The sequence below is a fragment of the Delphinus delphis genome, chromosome 4 (genome assembly GCF_949987515.2).
Source record: "Delphinus delphis chromosome 4, mDelDel1.2, whole genome shotgun sequence".
In the NCBI taxonomy this organism is placed as follows: Eukaryota; Metazoa; Chordata; class Mammalia; order Artiodactyla; family Delphinidae; genus Delphinus; species Delphinus delphis.
The window spans coordinates 10,579,366-10,605,952 of NC_082686.1; the positions used below are offsets into that span (position 1 = coordinate 10,579,366).

Genomic DNA, 26,587 nt, shown 5'->3' on the forward strand with positions numbered 1-26,587 from the left:
TTGTCCATAAGAAACCCACTTTAAATATAAAGGTACATATAGATTAAAAATAAGTGGGTGGAAAAAATAAACCATGCTAACACTAATCAAAAAAAGAGTCAAAAGGCTTCCCTGGTGGCGCAGTGGTTGAGAGTCCGCCTGCCGATGCAGGGGATACGGGTTCGTGCCCTGGTCTGGGAAGATCCCACATGCCACGGAGCGGCTGGGCCCGTGAGCCATGGCCGCTGAGCCTGCGCATCCGGAGCCTGTGCTCCGCAACAGGAGAGGCCACAGCAGTGAGAGGCCCGCGTACCGCAAAAAAAAAAAAAGAGTAAAAAAAAAGCTGGGAGAAGTGAGAAGGATGCAGAAGGATGAAATGGAGGAAGATGATAAAGGAGACAAAGGCACGACCAGTTCCCCTGACCCCCCATCCCTGTGCCAGGCCCTGTGCTGAGTCCCGGGCATGGCTTTACAGCTTCATAACCACCCAAGGAGGTAGGTCCTGCTTTTATAGTTTCAGAGACTCTGGTCTACCTGCCCCTGCTTGCAGCTTCTCAGAAGATGGGATGTGGTCCTGCCTTCCCTGGCCCACTTGCCTTCGAACTTTCCTTCTGCCGCTGCTTTATGGCTATTAGCTCCAGCTGCCCTGGACTCTTAGGTTGAAGGGGAGAAGGGAAGTTTGCATGGACCCCTTGTCTGGTGTTTGCAGAATGTCCAGGGATCAGTCCGATCTTACACCTGAAAAGGGCACATCTGGAAGATTTTCTGCGTTCGTGCTTTATAAAACGTTTTCAAATGCAATTAAGGAGCGGAAAGATCCTTAGAATATATGATAGGACAACCGCAGCTGTTGCTCACGCTACCTAACGGCGCCAGGCCCGGCTGTGTGGGCCCTTTATGGACGCCAGAGGTGCTCAAACTTGAGTGTGCCTCGCCGTCACCTGCAGGGCTTGCTAAAACACAGAGCTTCTGATTCTGTAAGTAAATTCTTAGCTGCATAATGAAATACCACAAATTGAGTGGCTTAACGCCACACCCGCTTATTAGCTATTAGCTGACAGGTCTGTAGGCGGGACTCAGGGTGTGGTGTGGTTGCCTTCTCTGCTCTGGGTCACACAAGGCTAGAATTGAGCCATAGGCTGGGCTGCCTTCCTTTCCGGAGGTCTGGGGAAGAATCTGCTTCTGGGAACAGATCCCTGTTTCCTTCCGGGACTACCCTGCCTCCGAGAGGCCACTCACATCCTTGCCACTTGGCCCCCTCCTCCTTCAAGCCAGCGACAAGGGATCTCTCCTCTCACACGTCAAATCTCTGCCTTCAGAAGGAGCCTGGTAGCTTTGAAGGGCTCAGCCTAGCTAATCTCCCTTTCACAAAGGGACTTTGTGGGACTTCCCTGGCGGTCCAGTGGTTAAGACTCCTTGCTCCCAATGCAGGGGGCATGGGTTCGATCCCTGGTCGGGGAACAAAGATCCCGCACGAGGCAGCACCTCCCCTCCCCCCTCAAAAAAAAAAGTTAAAACAAAACACTGTGCAGTGTAACATAACCTAATCACGGGTAAAATCCGTCATGGCCATGGTCCTGCCTGCCGTGTCCCCCGGGGAAGGGGGGGAATGGGCCATTTTAGAATTCTACCAGCTACAGTAGGTGAGGCAACATTTTGCACGTCTAACACATTCCCAGGTGATGAGATGCTGCTGCTTGGGAAATCACATTGTGAGAACTACTCACCTACACTAATTCCACCACCTTTGACTTCGATTGCGCCTAATTTACAGAAGAAGACACTCAGAGTTTTAAGCCTAGAGGTAGTAATATTTGAAATTCACAGCAACTGGTAGCTTGTGGGCACCAACCAATCAGGAGGGATGTCAAGCCAATCAGGCCAGATTCTGGCCGTGTAGAACCTCTGTGGTCTTGCTGGCTGGTACCCACTGATGGATTCCCAGCACGCAAGGGCTGGAGTCAGTGCTCATAGCAGAGCCGGGGCTTCGGCTACTCCGCAAGCTAAGATTAAAGAGAAAATGTCCCACCAAGGCTAAGTCAGGAGACGAGGAATAAAGAGATGTTTTATTGATTCCAAAACCCATCTTCTTTTCATTCTGTCTGCTCCGTGTTCTATAAAGCCACCTTCCTCAAGGTTAAAATCTGGATTAGTTTCCTATTGCCGCTGTAGCAAAGTACCACAGATTTAGTGCCTGAAACCACACAGGTTTATTAGCTTACAGCGCTGGAGGTCAGAACTCCAAAATCAGTCTCAGTGGGCTAAACTCAAGAACCTGTTTCCTTGCCTTTCTCCAGGTTCTAGAGGCTACAGCGTTGCTTCACAGCCCCATATCACCATGATCTCTGCTTTCAACATCATGTCTGGGTCCGCCCCTGATGACCCTCCTGCCTCCTTCTTATAAGGACCTGCCCCCAGACAATCCAGGATCGTCTCCTATCTCAGGGTCCTTAAGGACCCTGTGCCGGCAAAGTCCCCTCTGCCACGTGAGGTCCCATGTTCGAAGTTCCAGGGGTTAGGACGTGGACGTCTGAGAGGCTGTTCTTCACCCCACCTCACCATGTAAGGCCGTTCTTCAACCCACATTTCTGCGGATCACAACGGCAGACATTTTCCTAGAACTTCCTCTGTGCCAAGCCCTTTTTAGACACTAGGTCATTAATGTCACAACCACCCTGTGAGGTAGGTCCTGTTATCGTGATCCTCCTTTTACAGACAGAGAAACTGAAGCACGTGGGAGTTCAGAACCTTGCCCAAGGTCACACAGCTAAGAAACGGCAATGCCAGGGCTCCAACCCAGAAAGGCTGGCTCCACAGTCTACACTCTATGTACCTCTCGTCGATGGACAGGTGAAAAGCAGGCCACTTTATATAAATGGCAAGAAGCCAAAGTCACCGTCCCAGCCTCAACCCCTCACCTTCCTCTAACTCCCACTCTGCCTGTTAAGGATCCTACTCTGGGTGGGAAAGCAGTCAGTCACGTTGGTCTTTCCTTCCTTGCTTTCCAAGTCTAATCAGTTACAGAGGCCTCGTCACTTCTGCCATCTCTGAAATGTCGTTCCAGTTACTATTGCTGGGAAAGAAACCACCCAGAACTTAAAGGCTTAAAACGGCAACAGTCCTTTATTTTGGTCTTAAATCTGCAGTTCGTGCGGAGATGGGTCTTCCCTCCTCCATGTGGCGTCTGCTGGGTTTGCTTAACTGGACGCCAGGGAACCTACTCTCAAGATGTCACACTCACATGGCTGGCAGGTCGGTTGGGAGCTCAGCCAGGGCTTTGGGCCAGGGGCCTCAGTTCCTCTCCACGTGGGCCCCTCCACGGGCTGCCTGGGCTTCCCGCAAACATGGTGACCAGGTTCCACGAGAACAAGGCGGAAGTGCATGGCTTTTTATGACCTAGCCTCGGAAGTCATATGGTGTCATTTCCACCATACAGTGTCTGTTGAGACACTCACACATGCCCTCCCACATTCAAGGGTGGAGGATACACACCCCTCCCGTTGATGGGGGAATGGTAAGGTTCTACAAGAGCATGTGGGCTAGGAGGTTTGTGGCAGCTGTCTTCAGAAAATGCCATCTGCCAGAATTGCCTTTAGAGTAGCCCCCTGCGTCCTCCTCTGCCCTCACACTGATGGATACATTATTCCCCAAGCCCCAGTTTGGCTCTGTGAACTAACAGAAGATTTTTGTCTAATATGTTCATTTATTTTGATATTTTTACCAAAATGTTAAAAACATAGCCACATGTATTGCACGAATCGTTTGTATTTTAGGAATAAATCAAAGTAACAAAAGTAGGATTTCCCAAGAAATCCAGGACATGAGATGAACAAACACCAACACTGAACCAGTGCCGCACCAAATGCAGGCACTCAAAGAAATTTGTTCAAAATGAACAAACTGTATATGTCTTTTTTTTTTTAACATCTTTATTGGGGTATAATTGCTTTACAATGGTGTGTTAGTTTCTGCTTTATAATAAAGTGAATCAGTCATACATAAACATATGTTCCCATATGTCTTCCCTCTTGCGTCTCCCTCCCTCCCACCCTCCCTATCCCACCCCTCCAGGCTGTCACAAAGCACCCAGCCAATATCCCTGTGCCATGCGACTGCTTCCCACTAGCTATCTACCTTACTACATTTGTTAGTGTGTATATGTGTATATGTCTTTTCATAAAAGCAGCTCCTTATTTGATTCTGCACGGTAGTGGATGAAGAAAATGTTAACTTTCCTAATACCTTTTATTCAAGTAGTAATGAGAAAATACAGGAATATATCCTTTCCCCCCCTATTTAAAATCTAACCCTATTCTCAAGGCCTTAATCCACAGGACTTTCTGTAATTGGACTAATGGGGTATTGAGATGGGATCATCACTGATCACCACCCTCCACCTCCAGTATCCTGAGCTCTTACTGCCTGCAACACAGATGGGGTCATGCATGTTACCACGTTACTGGAGTGGCAGTCTTACCTCCCAAGCTTCAATCTTAAGCCCCTGTAAGGTCAGGCGCTGTGGCTTAGGCTTTCGAACCCCCTCGTAGAGTACGCGACACCTGGTAATGGCTTAGTAAGAATTTCACGATTGATTTGACCGTGAGTTCTTGAAGGAAGAGTCATGCCCTTCTCTTCTCTGCGTCTGCAGTGAAGAGTCAGGTACTTAGCTGCATGCTTGGTTCAACAAATATTTATGGGGGGTCCTAAGTGTTCCAGGGTCCATGACTTGGTCTGCCCTTAGTTTAGTGGAGGAAACCAGTTAAAATATGATAAGTACTAAGAACTAGAGGTCCCCAGTGTTATGAGAATATGTAATAGGTGTAATTGGACGGAGCGGTGGAGTTCGAGAAGGCACGGAGTAGATCCTTGTTAAATGGTGGTTGAACAAGAAACAAATGAGTGATTTTCCTTAGGCATGGAAGTCTGTTCTTAACTCCAAACAGCCCAGACAAGAATCTGCTCAATGTAGATGCTCAAAAAATGTGTGTCTCCTTTCCAGGTAGGCAACACCCGGCCCCAGAAGAGCCCACCTGTCCAAGGAATTCTTCCCTATAACTGACTTGCTGCGTGGAACTTTCCCCTTAGTGATGCCTTCCATTGGGGCTGAGACTTTGATCTCCAGAAGTTGCTGATTAAATACAAATTCTCTGGGAGGTCTTATACATTAAATAGCTGTCATCATTAACGCAGTCACGGTGAAAAGTTCATTAGGTACGTTCCAGTCTCGTTAGAAGGGAGATGCAGAGGGCAGGACTGTCCCAGGGAGAGGAAAAAAAAAAAAGACCCGGATGTGATTCTGGGACAGAAGAACAGAGGAAAAAAACACAGATGAGGAAGCAGTAGATGTGGTGACATGGCAGTGACAGGAAAGAACTTGATAGTTTTGCTCTGAGAAGGCATCACCCTTGGGAACATTTGAAAGACCCAGATGGGAGATTTTCCCCCCAAGATCAGATATTCTCTGATGAGCACACTCTGGAGCCTGCAGAATGTGCCGTGTGAGGTCTGCTCACACTAAGGCAGTGCTCAGCCTAGCGACCCACACTGTGGAGCCGGACGGAATCGCAGGACCCTGTGCTGGCCGGTGCTTGACCTCGACTCCGTGGAGACTGCTTCAGCACATACAGCTGATGAGTTGGGCGTTTCACCAGATAAAGATGGCTGGCAGGAGAGCTTATCAAAAGAAAAGCAAAATAAATATTTCCTGGTGAAATCCCTGTCTTTACAGGTATTTAAGGAAGACATGGGATTTTTCCAACAGTTGGCACTCCGAAATATTAATGAGTTAAAAATACCAGGTTTGGGAATGGTTTCTTAAGGAATTAAAATTCATGACACCAGACTGCTATGCAAAGAAAGGAGTAGATTTCCTCTCTGACTAACGTTCCACCTTACTTAGTGTATCTGTTAACCATGGTTTCCTTGACCATTGATATAGAACATATAGTGGGGGGAGGGGAAAGAGAAAAGCCGTTTGGTTATTGCAAAAGTAATAAATGTGCGTTGTAGAAATTCTAGTAAGTCCAAAGAAGCGAAGAAGGAAAACGCTGCAATCTTCTTTAATACTAACGTGCGTGCTTTTTCTTTTCACCAAATTGGAGTCACAACAGTAAACACTGCTTTGAAACCTGCATTTCTTTTCTTAACAGCAAGTTGTGAACATCGTTTTATGTCGTTAAGTAGTTTTCACTTCCTTCCCGTGAGGTGTGAGTGGCTTTATAGTCATTGATTCAGCATACTTACTAGCTGGTCACTGATAGGATGGTTAGCTTGTTCTAATGTGTTATTTGCATAAAGAATATGCAAATAACAGGGAATGTATTTGCATCTGAATCTTTGCCCACAGCCCTGAGGATTTCCTTAGAATAAACTCCTAGGAGGGAAACGGTTGAGTCATTATTCAAGGTTTTAGTTGACCTGGTTTACACTGAAAGTTTAAACTATCGAGTGTACTACAGTTCACTACCATATTCCTTTAGAAGTTCCTTACCTGGGGAGATGGGCTAATGATTTGGAGTGGAATCAGTCGTATTTTCATGGTGTCCAGTTTAAAGTCTGTCGTATTTGTCAGAAATTTCAGATGATTAACTTAGGGTGCAGATCTTTGAATTTGGGTCTTTTTGGTTCGTTGACTTTGGGTCTGTTTCATTGGTTCATTGGTTGGTTGGTTGAGGGACACAGTGACACACCCAGGTCCCTTCAAGAATACTGGATTTGTCCCCCAGCTGCCCTGTCACTTGCCCCCTTTGGGGATGACTTCAGCTGAGAGCCACCCCGCTAAGTCCCCTCCTTCTCAAGGTACCGCCCCCATCCCAGAGCTGACCAATGTGGGGTATCAAGGCCCAGCCCTTCTGCTCCAATGAGGGTCATCCTGTCTTCAGAACACCCCACAGGACCAACCAGCGAGGCTGCCAGTGGGACCACATGGTAGCCCTACTCTCCCTCTACCCAGCCTCTTTTTCTCCCCTCCCCTCCCTCCCCTCCGCTTTCCTCTCCTTCCCTGGGTGTTGATCCCAGAAGAACCCCCTAATAAACTTCCTGCACAAGAAGCTCTGTCTCAAAGGATACCTGTTGGGTTTTTGGTTGGTTGGGGGGGTTGTAAGAGCAGAAGTGGGGCTCAGCAGACCCTGACAGTTGATCACTGTATGTGCCACGTAATTTCTCCTCCACAGGGCCGATAGTGCCACCACGACCTCCCTCGGGATGGAAGCGCCAGGGCAGCTCAGACTCAAGGGTGAAGTCAGCCTCTGTCTTCCGACAGTTAGTTCAACATAAGAATATTGATCAAACTGTATCCTAGACTCTTACAAGAGCAGTTTAAAATGCTGTCTTCTCAAAATGATCTTTTGAAAAACTATCTTAAAAGGCACACCCTGAGAATACCTGTATCTCAGTCTACTTTTAGATCATCTTTCCAACTGTGTCATTGAATATTGGTCGTAACAAAACCCTTCTGTCTTCATTCATCGTAAGCCAGTTTTATAGAAATATGTTAAGTTCTGATTCTCAGTCGTGCTGTGTGCCTCCCTGGTATGGCCCAGTCATGTCGCCCTAATGATTGCTAAAGAAACCAACTGTGGTTTGAGCGGAATCTAGGTCAGCCCTATAATAACGTCCCCACCATTCACTTGCATGAGAGTATAATTTCAGGAGTAGGGAGAACATCCTGCAAATGCCCGGGTAGTCACCCGTAGAAATGTGTTGAGCCAGAAAAAAAATAAAGAATTGCTGTGTGAGGAGCGAGGGACACACTCTCTCGATGTATTATTTGGAGTAGATTATGTGACACAGAACATTTTGAGCCCCGGGGATATGGATGGGTAAGCTGCTTTGTGCGTACCCCTACCTCTCAGTATCTGGCTCAAAGCAGGTGACTAATCTATTTTTGATGACTTACTAAATTAAGCTAGCGGCCAAAAACTCAGATGCTTTTGGGGTCGGGAGCGACAGGGCCACTGGTATTCGAAAAGCAGGGGCTTAGCCAAGGGTTCAGCCGTTGCCCAACAGACCTCTGGGCCCATTATTGCCACATCTTCCTTTTTTTTTGTTTTTAATCCCAAAGAAACCAGAAATTCTATTTCTATGTGAAACCTCCCAATGTTTAAATGTTGAAAACTAATATTTTTATTTGGGGGTGGGGGGCTGCCAGTTCACAACCAGTAAACTAACCTGGCCATTCTAGACTTGATGGAAAGGAGGCAGCTCTCACTTCTCAGATGCTCTGGTGCAAAGATGGGTGTGCAAATTTTAAGTCACTTGCCATAAATACCCCAATTTTCCTAATGAACAAAGTTGGCATGATTGTTCTTGCGTTTCATGGTGAAAAGCATGATATCCAAGTTGTGGTGATACCTTGTTTGTCCTGTGTTTAGAGTTTATTGTTTGTTAAGTATGTTTTGAATCACTGTGTTACCCGCATGGAGGTGACAGGAGATAGTTCCTCAGGCGACTTATCAGACTTTTAAATAATCCTCAATGAAGACAATGTCAGTGTGAAAAGACAGCATATGCAGTGGTGCTGTCGGTAACTTCCCAACAACAGACACGGAAATGGGGCCTGGGGGTGGTAATGGAAAGAGTAGGTAAGAACACGTAATACTTTTCTCTTCTCCCAAACTTGGCAAAACAACGATTTCTGAGCTGAGATCATGAGATTGAAAACTGGGTGTGGATACAAACTCTTCGTAGCCAAGTTATTGAAAACTGGGTTTCACACCTGGTGCTAAAGATTTACAGAGTTCGGTTTGACCTCATTCTTTTCCCCTTCCTCTTTTTTGACCTTCGACTCTGGTCTGGCCAGTCACTCACCTGGTATTGAGGGGGTGTCTGCGTGCCCCCAGCGCTGTGCCAGGCTCCCTGGGAGAAACTACCAGAGCCAGAACAGGATCCGGGCCTGCCTCAAGGCAGCACATGTGCCCCCCAGGGTTTTAGTTGTGTCAGTTCTTCTGAGATGAGTATGGAACATAGAATGAGAGAAACAGGACTTTTCCGTCAGTGTTCACACAACAGTGTCGAACCCATCCTTTGAATGTAAAGGGATTTACTGGGTGGGAATGAATCGGTCTGGGGTTGTGAAAGCTGTTTGTAGCTGGAATGGAAGATAACCAGGTCCTGGTGATTGAGGAACACAAGAGCAGCCTGTCACCAGCCCACACCTGCGCGAGTGTTCTTTTTTTTTATTTAAAGTTGAGTTTTATTAGACCATAGTCTCCCCCAACATTCTGTTTCTTTAACATTACTGTGTTTTATTTTCTTTTTCTTTTTTTAATAAATTTATTTATTTTACTTATTTATTTCTGATTGTGTTGGGTCTTCGTTGCCGCATGCGGGCTTTCTCTAGTTGTGGCGACCGGGGGCTACTCTTTGTTGGTGTGAGCGGGCCTCTCATTGCAGGGGCTTCTCTTGTTGCGGAGCACAAGCTCTAGGCGCGTGGGCTTCAGCAGCTGTGGCACGCGGGCTTCAGTAGTTGTGGCTCGCAGGCTCAGTAGTTGTGGCACGCGGGCTCAGTTGCTCCGCGGCATGTGGGATCTTCCCGGATCAGGGCTCAAACCCGTGTCCCCTGCATTGGCAGGCGGATTCTTAACCATTGCGCCACCAGGGAAGCCAAGCCCCTGCACCAGTGTTCTTGTCCACGTTTTTGTCACTGCAGGATTGGGCCCTGGCTTCAGAACAGCTTCAAAGCAGAAGTGAAAATCAATCATTAAAGCAAAGTGGGTCTGGAAAGGAATAAAGAGAACAATTGAGGATGGATTATTAGGGGGGCTTTGGCCCCAGCTGGCTTTAAATAAATGTTACCTCCCTTAATCCGGGGCTGCTGGTCTTCAAGTCATTAAGTATAGTTTTGATTTACCTATGGCTATTTCTCCATCTTAAGCATTGCAAATAGTGCATTTCCAAGAAGTGACAGAGGGGGCGGTTAACCTTCATGTACTAGGGAAAGATTGAGGTAATAAGGAAAGGGCTGGGATGGGGAGGGTGGGAGGGAGGGAGACGCAAGAGGGAAGAGATATGGGAACATGTGTATTTGTAGAACAGATTCACTTTGTTATAAAGCAGAAACTAACACACCATTGTAAAGCAATTATACTCCAATAAAGATGTAAAAAAAATAAAATTAAAAAGTTAAAAAATAAATAAATAAAAATAAATTTAAAAAAAAAAAAGTTAATGGGATTTCAAGTGCACACGGAATTTAACAAACAAGATGAAATCTTGGATGAACTGTGACCTCTCTTTTAAGGTATCGATTTGAACATGCTTTCCTCCCTACTTTTCCCCAATCAGTTGGTTGTTTTATTTTACTTTATGTCATTTCTTTCTTTCTTTTTTTTGAGGGTGATTGCAGTTTTCCTTCATTTCCACCACACGCTTTAACAGAGCATGATTGCCATTCTACTAAAACGCGTTTAGCATTTTCACCACTGCTTCCATCATTTGTGGCACTGGTGTCAATAAGCCACTTTTTTCTTTTTTTTTTTTTTTTAGCGGTACGCGGGCCTCTCACTGTTGTGGCCTCTCCCGTTGCGGAGCACAGGCTCCGGACGCGCAGGCTCAGCGGCCATGGCTCACGGGCCCAGCTGCTCCGCGGCATGTGGGATCTTCCCGGACCGGGGCACGAACCTGTGTCCCTTGCATCGGCAGGCGGACTCTCAACCACTGTGCCACCAGGGAAGCCCAATAAGCCACTTAAAAAAAAAATTAAGTAATAGGAAGTTCCACATTATCTCAGAAATAGAAATTATTTGTATACTATCTTGTACTATTCTGTGTGAAGTATCAAATGATATTTCAGGCTTTTCCATTTTTTTTCCCCAAAGTATCAAAAATGACCCAGGCTGAAGTTTAGTATTAATATCACTTCTTTTGTGTTATCCTACAGATTCAGAAGATTAATGGTTATTAAACATAAAGGTGATTTTCATTAAAGATAGTTTTCTCAGCTCAGACTTAGAATTCATAGGCATCACCTTCTGTCGTGGGAGACAAGGGCACTCTCTTGTCTAAGGAGTTCTGGTTAGAACCTTCCAAGTCCCACAAAAAAAGGTTATCTGCTTTGTTTTACATTTTCTTTCCTACAAGTCCCCTCCCTGTGGCCGAGCAGATCTTACCAGTAATAAAGCAATTCTATGAGCAGTAAATTCCCGAGCCCACATCTGGCTCTGCCCCGCTCCCCAGCCCATTCCCTGATTACCCTTCAGAGAGAACAAAAATGGAAACGCCTTTAGAAATCAGAAAGAGGAATATTTTCCTGTTCTCTTTCTTACACATGATCGTCACAAAAAAGCAGAAAATTGGGAATTTAATCGCCCTACTGCTGAGACAATAGGCCTTCAAACATTTTTGATCATGAACCTCATGGATGAAAGATTTTTGGTACATCTGCCAATAAAAGCATTTTATTTGTAACTTCTATACAAATTCTACTCCCTACTGTGCACCTTATAAAACACACCCTAAAAAATAGGCATTTAAAAAAGACAAGTGAACATATATTAAATTAAACACGTTCTGCCCAAACGACAAAGGGCTGTCGAGACCCCGGCCGTAGACCCCTAAGGAGAGTCACAAGGCCTCTGGGAGTGTCTCGGGGGGTGAGGCCTCAGAGTCTGGAACTGGTGGTGCAGTCCCATGCCTGGACATCCTGCGAGCCACCATGCAGCAAGGACAGAGGAAGTACACCCTGGAATGTGACCAGCACCCGCTGAGCAAACTTGTACCTTTACCATCCCCTGCAATGAAAAGGAGGTTTTTGTTCAAACCAGAGGCACTGGAAACCCTCCAGTTAGGAACACAGATGGCCTTGACCCTTTGATGGCTGGTGGATGCTGGCTCTTGGCCCGTCTCAGATGGACCCTCCCTGGTGTAGTCCCTGAACTGCACAAGCATTTATCCGCATCTCCAGGGAGTGGCAGTGGTACCCTCAAGCAGCTCTCACTGTAGTAGGGAGATTGCAAGGCAAGAATATAACTAGGATGCCAGGCAGACTGCACTGAGAGCTGGGGGGTGGGGGGGTGGGGGGAGGTCACAGGGGTTAAAGGAGGGAGAGAACATAAAGTCCGGAGGGGTGCCTCCTGGAGAACGGATGTTTGGTGATGGGCTTTGAAGGATGAATAGAAGTTTGGCAGGCAGAGACTAGGGAAGAGCTGGCTGACAACTGAGGAAAGCAGGCAGAGGTGAGGGCTGCCTAGAGGAGTCATGGGCTCCGTAGTCAGAGAAGGTCTCATGCCTTAGGGGTGCCTTGCCCCCAGCCTGTCCCTTCCCTCTTTTCTGAACCCAGACACTGGAGTGGTTCTGTTGTATGGAAGTTAGTTCATGCCTCTCCTCTGCTCAAAACCCTCTGATACCAGCATGCAAGCCAGAGACCTTCCAATGGCTCAAGGTCTCGCGTGGCCCTGCTCCCAACCACTTTGTCCACGTCCTTCCTCTACAGCCATTCTGAGCCTCCTGCTGGGCCTGGACATGCCAGGGGCCTTTGTGCCTTCTGATCCCTGGCCTGAGATGCTGTTCCGAGCATCTCATGGTTCACTCCGCCACTTCCTTCGGGTCTTGATGTACCCACCTGTCATCTTCTCAGGGACACCTTCCCTGGCTAGTCTTCCTTCCTTCCTTCCTTTTTCTTTCTCTCTCTCTCTCTGTCTTTCTTTCTCTCTTTCTCCTTTTCCCAGCTTTTCCTATCCCTCATCTCTGCCTTATTCCCAGCACTTACCACTATCTAAACACACTATATGTTTTACCCACTTATCTCATTTCTTTTTCCTTTTTCCCATCTAGAATGTAAGCTCCATGAGGGCAGAGGGTTTTGTCTGTCTTCATCTCTGAACCCCCAACACCTGGAACTGTGCTTGGGTGAAAGAACAAATGGGTAGATAGATGCATGGATCGACACATGGATGAATACCAAGTGAAAATCTTCCCCTTTAACCTACAGAGCGATGGGAAGTCACTGAAATCTTTACAGTAGGAGAGGAACGTGATCAAGCTCAGCTTCGGGAAGTTTTATGTTGTGGGAATTACGCACTATTTTGGAGCAGTAAGAAATTGGCCACAGCTGCCTGAAATGGTGTGCAGGAGTGCCAGGTGGAGGATGCTACAGAGAACCTAGAGACCCCTCTGTTGACCAGTGGGGCACGTAGGAGAGGAAGCCATCCAGGATGCCAGAGGGACTGAGAGAATGGAGATGGGGAAGTACCAAAGGGCACTGCTGCGAGGCAAGCATAGTTCCATGGAATCTGCAGTCAAAGGATCGGGGTGAGTCCTGACTCCTCAACACAGCGAGGCCCTCTGAACCTCAGTATCCTTACCGACGAAATGGGAACTAGAAACACAACTAACATGCATCAACCACTGATTGTGTTTCAAGCACTATACTGGGCACTCTGCCTATGTCAGATTGTTCAATCTTCACTGCAACTGGGAAGTTGATATTAACCTGGTTTCCAAGTGAGAACAAGAAGTGTCCCCTCAGTTAATAACACCTTTTAGACTGGGAAGTGATAAAGATGACTCAGAGGCCCCTGTGTACAGTAACTTAGGTTGGGGGAACAGTGCTCCACCTTATAAAGGGAAGGGTTATGAATATTAAATAACAGTAAAGCTATCCCATTATCTCAGAAGCTAAAAGCTCCGTTAAAACACAAGCTTAACTGGCATTCAAGATAAACTCCCTGATACCTTTGATCTCAGTCGGGTGTGCCATTTTCCCTCCCAGGAGATCTGCAGATTTCTTCTTCGCTTAGCTTTGATTTGCACAGCAAAGTCAGAACTCGGTTTCTCTCTGTGGTCATTCTGTAGAAGGCTTCACTGGTGGCACGTTCTTGGCGTAGCTGTAAACTCCTTGGAGTTTATAATGGGCGTGCTGAGGTCATCCTCCCGATGCTTTAAGAGTGCTGTGATGGGAATGATGGATTTCGACATAAACCTCAATTGTTCCTCACTGAGAATAGAAACTTCTTAATGAAAATATGCTCTCACTGCTTGGAACCACAGGAAGCAAATGCAGGTTGAAGAGATTCATTTAAGATTTTTAGTGGCGCGAATGGAAGAAATGCAAAACATCTAAAGCTTTCAGCGGACTCAAGCATTTCATTTCTTCTCTAACTTCTGGTTTCTGTTTTACTTTTTTTTTTTTTTTTTGCGGTACGCGGGCCTCTCACCGCTGTGGCCTCTCCCATTGCGGAGCGCAGGCTCCGGACGTGCAGGCTCAGTGGCCATGGCTCATGGGCCCAGCCGCTCCGCGGCATGTGGGATCCTCCGGGACCGGGGCACGAACCCGCGTCCCCTGCATCGGCAGGCGGACTCCCAACCACCGCGCCACCAGGGAAGCCCCTGTTTTACTATTTTAAGTGCAATTTTTAGTATGTTTTTCAAGAGTTCTAATGAGACGTTGCTGTGGGCCCTGCTTTCTTCAAATCACTCACAACCAACTTGCAAACAAGAATCAAAAAAGTACTTGCCTTTCAAACCACAAGGGATAGACAAATACCATAGGACGTTTAGAAGTGCAAGTTCATGTCTAATAGACGTGCAGTTGAAGAGTGGACATTCCTAGCAAGAACTGTCAGGTGAGCCGATAAAAGGAAGGCCCTCTGGGTTCAGGGACAGGTGTCTGTCCCCTTGGCCAGCCGGGGCTTTGGAGCACCACGAAGGGTCCATGCTCCGTACCTCTCACGCTGCGGGTAGCCTGTGTTATTGGACCCTAGGTGCCATCTCTCTCAGGTACAATTTGTGACCCGGTGGTTTTTGCCAGCCTCCAATCCAGCCTCCCTACAGTCGGCCACAACTTTGAGCCCCTTTCTCTGATCTAGAAATGGAAGCACTCAAGTTCCCTAAATATGATTCAGATAGAACTTACCATCAATTCAAAGGCACGTACAGAATTGCATGTTTTGGGAGGCTTTCTGGACAGCCTAATGAAAGATCTATCATTTATCATTTATTTCTAGGAGCAAAGATAGTTGAACCATCTTCAAATACCTCACTATTCCTTTTTTTTTTTTTATCCCATCCGTATTAATGAAACCACAATTGTAAATTTGGGTGAGTTCAGTGCTGTTGTCTCAGATGAACAGAAATGTTCCAGATTTGCCCACACGACTGAGTTGGAGCTTCATGTCATGAGTTTTAATAGGATGAGGAGATGGTGAAATTAACCTCTTCTTCCTCCTCTGATCTCCTTGTAACCCTTATTCGCCAAGGTGGACTCCAGGAGAAAGAGAAAAGGAGGGACAGCCGCTCCGGAGGAGTGGAATGCACTTCTGTGCCTTCTACCTCCCGTGCCTTTCCCCTTGGCCTCCCATACCCCCACTGCCACCCCCAGGCCACCACCAAAGCCTGCATGTGCCTCCAGGGTACGCTGCAGGCTGTGCACCGAAATGCAGCCAATCCCAGGGCACAGTTCCCGGAACCAAGCACCACCCAATGGACCACTTCCAGCCAATCCCAGGGCACAGTTCCCGGAACCAAGCACCACCCAATGGACCACTTCCTCTTGGCGTTTGATGCTGCCATACTATCTCACAGCGTTCGAAACTCTTCTAGAACACATGCACTTAGATCTCTTGGGTTGGCAGTTACGGGTAATTTGGCAAAGCAAACACCATAACTGGTCTCTTGCATAACCCTACAGCTGGCAGCAGGGCACCATCCATGGAGATTAAGCAGTGCTCACTCATGCAAGAAGACTTCGCATTTCCTTTTATGGAGGGATAAATGCTCTGGTTTGTTCTTTCCCATTGCATATATTCTTTTTATTATTGGCTGACTTTAATGCTTCTTTGTAGTTAATTTTTAAATGTGAATAGCAGGATTCCACTTAACTTTTGGAAGCTTAAGAGGTGTCCGCCTCTAGACTAGAGAATGTTTTTATAAATAATGAGACTGCATTTAGGTGACACTGAGTAGGAAGGACCTAGGACTCACACTGCCATAGGGACCTAAACTAGCAAAGTACTTGGAAGTTCAAAGACTTGCAGCCTTTTAATGGGATTAACAAATACATACGACTATATATAAGAGAGAGAACCAACAAGGACCTACTGTTTAGCACAGGGAACTACACTCAATATCTTGTAATAACCAATAAGGGAAAAGAATCTGAAAAAGAATAGATATAGATATGTATAACTAAATCACTTTGCTGTACACCTGAAACTAACACAACGTTGTAAATCAACTATACTTCAATTTAAAAAGTAATAAAGTAAAAAGTTGCAAAAAAAGAGTTGCAGCCTTTTCAAAGAACTGGCATCCTGACACCCAGTGTGCTTCTCCAAGACCAGACATCTTACCTGAAAAAAGGCCAACTGAACTAACTTTTCAATTGTAGTGTACATTCTTTCTATTTCTTCTTCCTTTCCTAATTAAAGCAAAAACAAAAACCTTCCGCCTATGAGTCTCTAAGCAGACAACCTCTGAATGTTTCTTTTCTCAGCTTCAGAGGCTAGATCCTCTAAAATATTTTTGTATCTTTTCCCGAATTTAGCAGCTATTAGAAAATGATCAACGTGCTGCATATTCCTAGTTCTCAAATTACAATAATAAAGTTTTCCAATGAAAATCCTAGGATCTCTTCTCCCATTCTCACTGTGAAATACAAGTGGGAATTAGGACATTCCTCCAATAAAGTTTAATTAGAAAAAAAAAAAGACCGTATTTCAAAATGAAGTCCACTTTTTCTTTAAAAGCAGGGTTCATTGACCAAGACTGATTTCAAAATGTTTTCTCTAATACCCCAGCATCTGAAACTTTGATTTCAGTGTTCAGGAAATTACAGGGATCAAACAACTTGCCAAGACTTCGGTTTCCAGGTTTCTCCAAGCCTTGAGAGTTCCCTGGAGGCTAATTACTGTTTACTGCTGTAGACCTTCCTCCTGTTCCTCTGTCACATTTTCCATCTTAAGAAGGGTCGTCCCATTCAGCCGAGGAGCCGGGTGACTGAGTGGCTGAATGGAATTACTACCAGTGGAAACTATGCTGCAAGAGGGGTAGATAAAGCAGCTGCACAGCAAACCTCGGCAGTTTTTTCCATCCTCCCCAAGCAAAGTTAATTAGCATAGGGAAAATGACTAAGGTGTTGACGTCACCTCTTTCCAGTAGAAACTTACACTCTGTCTCTGCCTGCCTGCGAGCAAGTAGGACTTGACTCAGGAATTTGGTGTCCAAACAGGATGCTCTGGAAGCGGTGCTTTTTTTCCCGGTGGGGGCTGGACCTCGGCGCTTTATAAGTGAGGGCTCGAGAAAGAACCTACAGCCTCTGGTAAAGGAACCTTACTTGGGGCTTGACCGCGGGAATTGCAGCTTTCTCTGTAAGGAAGCAAGATGCACTTTAGAAACTTTAACTACAGTTTTAGCTCCCTGATTGCCTGTGTGGCAAACAGTGAGATCTTCAGCGAAAGTGAAACCAGGGTAAGGCTTCTGATATAATGTGATTTTTGAGAGTTTTCGAACTATTATGTTAATTGGGACTATGAGCTGAAATACTTGGTGGGGTATGTGGCTGTCTTGTGGGTTTGGGGGTTTTGAAATACATCCAGAATGCTTTGAGCCTTAAAACTCAAAAAGTGTTGCCTGAGGAATTAACTGTGAAGGAATTTTTAAAGCTCTCAATATTTAAAAGCATCTGTGTCCCTTGACCAGTTAGTAAGGGAGGGTTTGGCGTGGTGTTTTTTCATTCTGTGTGGGTTGTATCAATAAGTAAACTTTTGGAGGGAGGACTTTTCTGACAGTGAACAGAATGTTTCACTTTGACATGTAGAGTTCAGGATACATTGATTTTTATCTCAGGAAATCAATACTGGAAAGATATTTGAATGTTTGCAGGAATTACAAGGGCCTGTCTTCAAGTTTCCAGATTTCTCTAGCTGGAGAAAATGCAGCCATAGCAAATAAATAATAAAACTGGATACATAACTTAAGTGTGGGATGAGTATACCTCCTGGGAAGCAGCTCTCATTGATGGTTATTAATATAATTAGTAATTTTAATTACTATGCTTTTCTTCTTCATTTGATTAAAATGTAAGATCTTCATCAGTAGCTACGAAGCTATCTAATTGATCTCTAACAATATTATATATGAATGACTTCTGTATGTTCTGTTTGGGGGGCGGTGATCACGTTATACCTTTATACCCAAAGCCCTACTGAGACATCAGAAGGTTTCTTTTTTTTTTTCTAATCAAATTTAACTCCATAACTGTGTACAATGCTTGCAAGCCGGGACTAGTTTTTGAACTAGATATTAGAGCATGTTCTACGTGTAAAAGTACTACAAAGTCTATGTATTTAATGTTAGCCTTATATGAGTGAAATCACTGATTTACTTAATTAAGTAGAGATGCCACCCAATAACTATAATTACTAGGTATTGGTTATTGGAACAAATAAGATTATTTTATAAGAGAATACTAATAACATAATAGCAATATGAAATTAACAAGATAGTGTGGGTTCTCTTGGGTTCTGGTCCTAAGCCCTGACTTGTATTCTAAAAATATTCAGCAAAGTCATCTCTCTTAAATTATGAATGATAACTTTAAAACTAAGCAGTTGGTCACAGTGCCTATGGATGAGGTCGTGTGAAATTCCAGATCTGCACAGACACCCTTACGCCCCAGACTTGCCCCATGCTCGGGAGGGGTGGAGAACAAGCCACGTGCAGCCAGATGAAATCGCAGCTGAAACATCTGCTGTGCATTCTTTCTCATTCTTTGCCTCTGCAACACCCCTCGTGGGAAAGTCACAGACATTTCCATCAACTAAAGAGAAGCCGGCGAATTCGAAGAGAGAACGGTTGTGAGCTGTTCCCACTCCCCCTGAGCCACCTGCCTGGTGGAGACACCAGCCAGCAGGGAATGCAGGACCTGCCTACAGCCCTGCCCTGGGGACCAGGCACTGACCGACAGGAGGGCCCCTCCCCTCCCCCGCTCTCTAGCCATGAATATCCTCGAAGATGTTCTCCCTTCTTGTTGGGAATCCTCTCTCCCCTCTGCAGAAGCACCGTGCTCTGCATAGGTCTCCAGGGTACTTGTGGGCTCCAGGGCCTCCCCTTCTCACCAGTCACCTGGGTGGAGGGCATGCTGCCCCATCTGGGCTCTCACCGTCTGCCATCCCACCCCCATCTGCCTCTCACCATCCTCACAGTTTAGTCTGAAAAAAGATTCAGAAAGTTCGGTGACTAAAAGTCCCTGCATAATCTTCCTGGAAGTTTCAAGACTGTCCATCACCTCCCTCTCTGGTCAGAAAGGTTTCAGTGGCCTCCCAGGTCCCCCCAAGGGCACCCGCACCCAGGACCCCGCCGGGGGTCGCTCCCTAGAGCTATTCCCAGGAGCTGATGAACGCTCTCGTGAATCTAGGCTTTTAGTCCTTGAACTTGGGCATTTCAATTCTAAGAGCTCATGCTGTTTCATAGTGTTCACTAGCTCTTTCAACACTAGAGCTAGATCTGTACATATATTAAAGCCAGAGTGCAGAAATGGGTTCATTGGCAGAATGTTAATTTTTGAAACCACTACTATTTTAGAGAGTTAAAACGTAACAGATTGAATGGGAAAATAATAATGGGAATTTTTTAAAAACTGCTTCCTTTACATTAAGAAATGCAAGCCTTTTCATTAACTTCATTAGTTACCAATTCAATAATAATGTGTTTTTGTTTTTTTTTTTAATTATCTCCAGTGCTTTTAAGTCCAAAAGCAATATCTGATGGACAAAGCAATGCCCTGAGCTGTGTGGTGGGATTGGAGCTCACTAGATTGGGGGAGGTCACAGGACAATAGGGTCTGGCAGGCCAGAAGGGTGACAAATGACCAAATGAAAATGTTCCTTCTACTTTTAAAAAGAATGTTTCCGTGACTGTAAGAAGTGTTGAAGTATTGGTAATTGTTCAGCTGATTAAATGAATTTAGTAAATCGTACATTCTTACTTTTGTATAAAATCACGTATATTAAATTAAAAGGGCAGAATCTCCCCAGAGGAGAAAGGCGGGTTCTCTTTCTTCTCTAAGAAAAAAGTTGGAAGTTCTTGACATGATTAATAATTTGGTTCCTCCATAAGAAATGTAATGAAGTCATCCAGTCAAAGGTCATATGCAGGTAAATTTCAACTCCTTTTATTTTTACTTTTCAGGCCAAATTTGAATCCCTCTTTAGGACATATGACAAAGATATCACCTTTCAGTATTTTAAGAGCTTCAAACGCGTCAGAATAAACTTCAGCAACCCATTATCTGCAGCAGATGCCAGACTCCAGCTACATAAGACGGAATTTCTTGGAAAGGAAATGAAATTATATTTTGCTCAGGTGAATCGAGTTCCTTGATACCCATCCTTCTCCCTCCACCCTCCCACCCTTAAAAGTAGCTTAGACATCCATTACGTATAGGTTGATTTAAAACTCCAAGAAATCATCTTGAGAAGGACAAGATTCATACTCGAAATTTTTCATGTCACCTATTTTAAGAAGACACCGGGTGTATTTGAAAGTGCCCTCAGAGATGACCTTCTTGGGTTGAGTGATGAGGGGAGAAAGAGAGCCTTTCCTGACTCAGGAAGGTGGAGGACCGCAGGGTCGTGGGCGTGGCTACCCTTGACACCCCCCCCCCCCCCCCCGCCCCCGGGCCAGAGCGGTTCGGCTCTGCGCTGGGTCCCCGCAGCCCGCTCACTCCTGGAGAGCTGGTATCTGCAAGCCGGCCCTGCGCATCAGCACGGGGCTGCCAGACCCGGCCTGCAAGGAAAAAAATGGGTTCACCAGGCAGGTAGCAAATGCTAAGAAATACTTCTGGTAAGCGGGAGTCCCGGCCCCAGGGCATTCCCGGGAGCTGTGCGGCGGGTTTGCTGTTTCTCCTGCCTCACCCTTCCTGCCTCCCCCAGCAACTGCCTTCTAGGTAGCTTACAAAGTTCCATTTGATGATGTTACCGGAGTCTAACAGCTTGGCAGGGGGCGGGGCAGGGGCTCTTCGGACGCTTCTCCCTGGTGAAAGAGACCCCCCTTGGGGCCCTGAGTTCCCCTTGCCAGTACAGGAGCAGGTCCTGTAGAGGGGCTTCCTGACCTTGCGCGAAGGTGAACTTGCCCTTCCAGGGTAAATGAGAGCCGGGATACCCTGCCCCCTGGTGGTAAGTGCGAGGCGCAGGCTTCAACCTTGGATCCTTAGGGGCAAATTCCCTTCTACATAAGTAATTACTTGGTCTCTCCACGACTTTTTCTAGTTTGTTAAAGTAAATGCATGTTCATTGTGATTTTTCTGGGGGGGGGGGGAGGATACTAAAGAACAAAGAAAATCCAAACTGGTAACATTTTGATGTAAGATGTCTCCAAACAGCCCTCTAAGCACTGGTATAATTTTTAAGCCCAAACTAGGATCTTGGTCATTGTTCCTTATCATTATTGTTTTAAATATGTATCCTGGAAGGTAGATGTATTTTTCCTTCCTCACTTTCGGCATCTGATTCAGAGCCCCAGAGGGAGGGAAGCCTGAGAGCGTGGTGGGCAGGAGTCCTGGGTCATCCTAGAGATGTCGCTTAGCCTTTGGAGCTTCTGTGATATGATGTGATGCCACCGTAATATGAGGAGCTGGAAGCAATTGATGCTGAGATTCCTCTTGACCTCAGGGACAGTGCTTTACTTTTCCCATGTTTACTAAAATTATCTCTGTATATTTTCTATCGGTCTAATTCAAGCATAATTACTTGCAGTCCCAGTGCCTGTGAGTCCCTGTCCTGAGAGGGGTCTCTAATCATGTTTGCACCATAATCCAAGTTCCCTTCCCCGCCCTTAGAAACCGTATTGCGATTCACCCTTGGGCTGCACCTGTTCAGCTGTCTGGACATGGGTTTGTCCTTCACACCTGTCTTCCGTAGGCTGCTATTAAGTGCGATTGCTGCTTCAGTTCTTCCCCCGAGGAACACCCACCTGCATTTATCTCTCTCCTCAGACTTTACACATAGGAAGTTCACACCTGGCTCCACCAAACCCAGACAAGCAGTTTCTGATCTCTCCTCCTGCCTCGCCGCCGGTCGGTTGGAAACAAGTGGAAGACGCTACTCCCGTCATAAATTATGACCTTTTATATGCTATCTCCAAGCTGGGGCCAGGTAAGCAGTGTCCTCGGGTGGAGAGGGTGCAAGGAGACGTGGAGAGATTGTGGTCAAGGCAGAGACACGCCTGCAGCAGGAGTGGCTGCGACCCCATTGCTCTTTCCACTTCTCACGTGATCAGTGCCAGCGTGTGTTGTGAACTGTCTCTATTTGCTTTCTTCTGAATCGAAGTAACCCATGCCCCGGGGTGGGAGCGTGCACGCCTGCCTCTTACTTCATCCATTAGGAAAGCATGCACGCTGGTCCAGGGGACCAAGTACCATGACCCCTCTGGGCCGCATCACGTGAATCCATCCGCTCACCCACTGAGCACAGTCGGTGTGAGGGACTCAAGACCCGGCCTCACGTCCTGTTGCTCCAGGTGGGGATGAGTGATTGGATTTTGGAAAGGGAAAACAGGCTTTCCCCACTTTTAGACATTTCATTTTTAGTCAAAGTAATTTCATCTATTGATCTGCTTCTCCCCTGACCTTTTGAATGTCTGAGGGAACAGAGACCCATAGATCATAGCGGAGAAAGAGCCCCAGTCACAAAGCCCAATAGGGAGGGGTGCTCCCCTAGTGAGCTTGCCAGGGAAAGAAGAGGTTCCGGTCCTCAGAAGGAACAAAGGTGTGAGCATTTAGGAAGAAAGGTACTCTGGCCTCAGGCTTCTCATCCAGAAAATGGGTATTACTGGGTGGAGTAGTAAACGAGATCATCGTGTGAAAAGCACTTCATATAGTGCCTAGCTTATGGGCAGCGCTCAAAACATGTTTTCTGGAAACAGTACAATGTTGGAGGTTCCTGTCCTACCTGATAGGGTTTGGGTGAGCTGGCAGGTGCAAGCGGGGTTCTTGGGGGTAAAGAGGTTTGAGCCCCCCTTCTGCCTTATTTGTGGAGCAAATGCAATAAATGCTGAGGCCATCAGCTTTCTCCTTGACCAGCAATCTGGTGTTCCTCTGAGGGGACGGTTTTATTTTCTTGGACCATTAGCCGTTTCACATGGAAAAGATGACATCTCTGTAAACATCGCTCTGACGGAAAATCCCCCTGTGGTAGAAAGCAAGAATCACATTACTTACTGCTCATCGTGGCATGAAGGTCAAGACGGAAGTGGCCAGCGCTCCTCCTGGCAGCTCCAGGTCAAGGTGTATTAGGTAGCAGAGGGCTGAAACCTCCTGGGATGTTAGAGAAGGGAGGAAGGGGACGTCCACCTGGGGAGAGGCGTCAAACTGCTCCAGAGGCAGGAAGTGATGCTAGCGAGCGTTCTTCACACTCTAGAACCTACCACTTCTTTACAGACGGCTTGTTTGAGAAACCCTTCTGGAAAATAACCATAAGATCAATTTGCCCTTCGTTTACTTAGGGCTTATGACCTTGAATAGTCTTTCTTTCAACAGTTGGAAGATTGCAAAGGTTTTGCAAATATGATCCTGTCCCCGTGCTTTCTGGATTGCGATCCTCAGCAGGTAGACAGGGTTTGTAAAGCGGATCGTGACCCGCATGTTGAGCGATCTCCCTGGCCCTCCACCTTAGCTGCCCCCACCCCGAGAACGCTGAGACGCTTTCAGCTGCAGTTACAATAGCATCCCAGTCTCACGCACGGGGTGGGGAAGAGGCAACACCTTTTTTATGAGTAAAAGCGTCTTGACTGAACCTGATAAAATTCAGGCTGACGGAGAACAGCAGGACACTCCTGGTTCAAGGGGTTGATAGTTGTGTGAAAAAGGATATGGTGTGGTCAAAAATGTTTCCAGAGCACCTGTTTCAACCAGCACACCTGTGTGCTGCACACCCGCGCTTCCTGTCCCTATCGTGGGCTCGAGAGGTCCTTTCCTAACGCCTTTATTCATGCACCGTCTTTTCCTGAACGGGTGCTCCTTGCGCCACACCGGGGAAGTCCTCTGGGTAGCTCAGAGGGCCTGGTGAACATGCTAAGTGTAATTAAAAAATACGCTCCTTCCACACCTTCCATGTGCCTGGACTCAGAGTGTTTGATTGAAAGCTGAGTCATTTACGGTGGTGAGATATAGAATGAGGCACCAAAGAAACACCAATCCAGAGTGTGGCTGCCTGTGGCCCTCAGTCCCCATCGGATGCCCACGGAAGCCTGGCCGAGCTGACCCCTACGTCCGCATCCGTTTGCTCTTTTACTCTTTGACCCTCGGGCCCTTGCCTGAGTTACCCTGCAATTATTTTCTTTCCCTAGGGGAAAAGTATGAATTGCACGCAGCGACCGACACCACTCCCAGTGTGGTGGTCCACGTGTGTGAGAGCGACCAGGAGAACGAGGAAGAAGACGAGGTGGAAAGAATGAAGAGACCCAAACCCAAAATTATCCAGACCAGGAGGCCGGAGTACTCGCCCGTCCACTTAAGCTGAACTGGCACCCAGACGAAGTGTTCTGAATCACACTCACGAGAAGGAATCTTTTACTGTGGAAGCGGCCCAGTCACAACTTTGGAGACGGCAGCCTGTGATCGCTGTGGCAGAAATTCCATGTTGCTCAGAAGAGAATCGAGGCTTTGTCTTCTGGTTCTAACGCTGCGCATCAGTCAATGTTCATGGCTCCTGGGAATGTCCTGAGCCAATCACTGCGTTTGGGGTGATCGCAAAGGACTTCTGGGAACGTCTCGAGAAAACCAATAACGATAGTGTTTTGTACTTGTTCTTTTCTGGTAGGTTCTGTTTTTGCCAGGGGTAGATTGATCAGTGGGTCCAGGGAGAGCCTTCTGTTTTTAACCAGCCTACAAGGTAGACTCTCTCTCCCAGTAGGAAAAGGCACCACGTGAAGCCATAAGGTGTCTGGTGCAGAAAGGTTGTGAAGACAGCAACGCAATGTGGAAATTGTAGTGTCTCATTTTTCCCCCTCACGTTCTAATGTTTGTGCATGTGTATTACTGATTTTCAGAACTAACCTTTGGTCGTATATAGCGTTATGCCATTGTTGTTTTACATCTTTGGGGAAGATAGGAAAGCATTTGCAAAATCTGTCACCTTTCCAGATTCAATGACTGTCTTTGCAACAGCACACACAGGGGGATTCTACCGGTAATACACCCACTCAGCATCCTATTTGATGCGACCTAGAGCTTGTGCTTTTGCAAAAGAAGTCGATCTGAAATTCCTACGTAGCGTTTCGCTTATAAAACTCAGAAAAGAGCAGTTTCACTGTCAACTTTTAGTGGGTGAGAAATTTTAGTGTAGATGTTTTAGGTCAGACAATAAATGGGTTTCATTTATTTCTTTTACGTGGTAGTTTATATACATGAATCACAGCCAAAACCCTTTTTGGGGGGAACTTTCAGTTGAGATCATTGATTTTTTTTTTAACCCCACTGAAACATCAAGATAAACTTGTAAATAAAGCTGATAGCATATATTCATACCTGTTGTGCCCTTGGGTGAGAAATACGGCCGTGGAAGACTAGTGTAAGATGTATTAACCTCCCTGTGAATCGTATGTTATAGAAAATGCCTTTCAGCTATTTGACAGGACCTGAATTCAAAGCATGTGAAGTGGACAGTAGATGCGTGGTGGTATGAGAAGGATGCAGTGCCTTTCCCCATTCATTCCTGACGGAATTGTCACACTAGGTTAAATGTTTGTAATTTTTTTCTAGTTGTCATGTATGTGTCTGGTCAATAGGTATTCTATTTTGGCCTTACAATACCATAACAAGGTTTGTCCTTTTGAAATACCTAATGCCAAGTAACAATGCATGCTTTGGAAATGTGGAAGATGGTTTTCTTTAAGAAGCAAAGGTATGTGGCTGTTCCTATCAAGACATTGACTGAATGTTCTCAAAACCCTGTTTACAGTACTTGGTGGGGGGTCGGGGCAGATGAGGGAGAGACCATTGCATAGCTGTTCAAGTGTCCCTAGTTAAGTGCTTTTAAACTGGAGAGGCTAACCTCAAGATATTTTTTTTAACTGCATTCTATAATAAATCAACACAATATGCTCTTTACGGAAAAGTTACCTGGTTTGTCATTTTATTTCTAATTGTCAACCTGTGCACCCTTTGAATTCTGCAGTCTCAGAAGGACGCATCCCTTCATCAGTTTGAGTCTGGAAACTCCCAGATCCTTGCTGTGATTCACAGAGGGTCAACCACACTAATGCTGCATCACCTAGGAAAGGGGAAAATGGAGAAAACTGAAATCAGAAGTCTGAGTCTTTCCTTTGTCTAGGGAGAGGATACTCTGATGAAAACCCTTTTCGCCAGCAGACCCACTCAACGACAATCTCTCTGATTGTTCATTTAAGGAGTTTTCTTTCCTGTTAGAAAAGATGCCCATGGAAGATTCTAAGTTACAAAGGCCAGTTATGTTCAGAAAATCTGTCTGTAAGCCTCCTCTTTGAATCTCACCTGGAACTCTTATTACAAATGGTGGTGAACTCCTGGCCAGCCCCCAAAGGCCTAAACAACCCCATGTTTATTTGCTGAACTAGAGCAAATGGTGTTAATCTTCATCGAGATAGGCATCAGGCATTTTTCCATGAAAATTCACTTGCTCCTCTGTTTTCCTTGTAC

At 46.1% G+C, this 26,587-nt stretch overlaps 1 protein-coding gene across 4 annotated transcripts in view; it reads left to right on the plus strand.

Annotated features, from left to right (window-relative positions):
- RCAN1 (regulator of calcineurin 1) overlaps positions 1-26,209 on the plus strand; it is a 95,835-nt gene extending 69,626 nt beyond the window's left edge. Inside the window, exons 1-4 of one of the 4 annotated variants that reach the window (XM_060010340.1) lie at positions 17,146-17,382; positions 20,104-20,277; positions 21,908-22,067; positions 24,259-26,206. In XM_060010340.1, the coding sequence (XP_059866323.1) occupies positions 17,296-17,382; positions 20,104-20,277; positions 21,908-22,067; positions 24,259-24,431 (594 nt within the window). In that variant the 5' untranslated portion in view covers positions 17,146-17,295 and the 3' untranslated portion in view covers positions 24,432-26,206. Of the gene's footprint in view, positions 1-17,145; positions 17,383-20,103; positions 20,278-21,907; positions 22,068-24,258 lie in introns of those variants that run through there. The other 3 variants (XM_060010338.1, XM_060010339.1, XM_060010341.1) reach the window with 3 other exon arrangements.
- Positions 26,210-26,587: the final 378 nt, after the last annotated feature.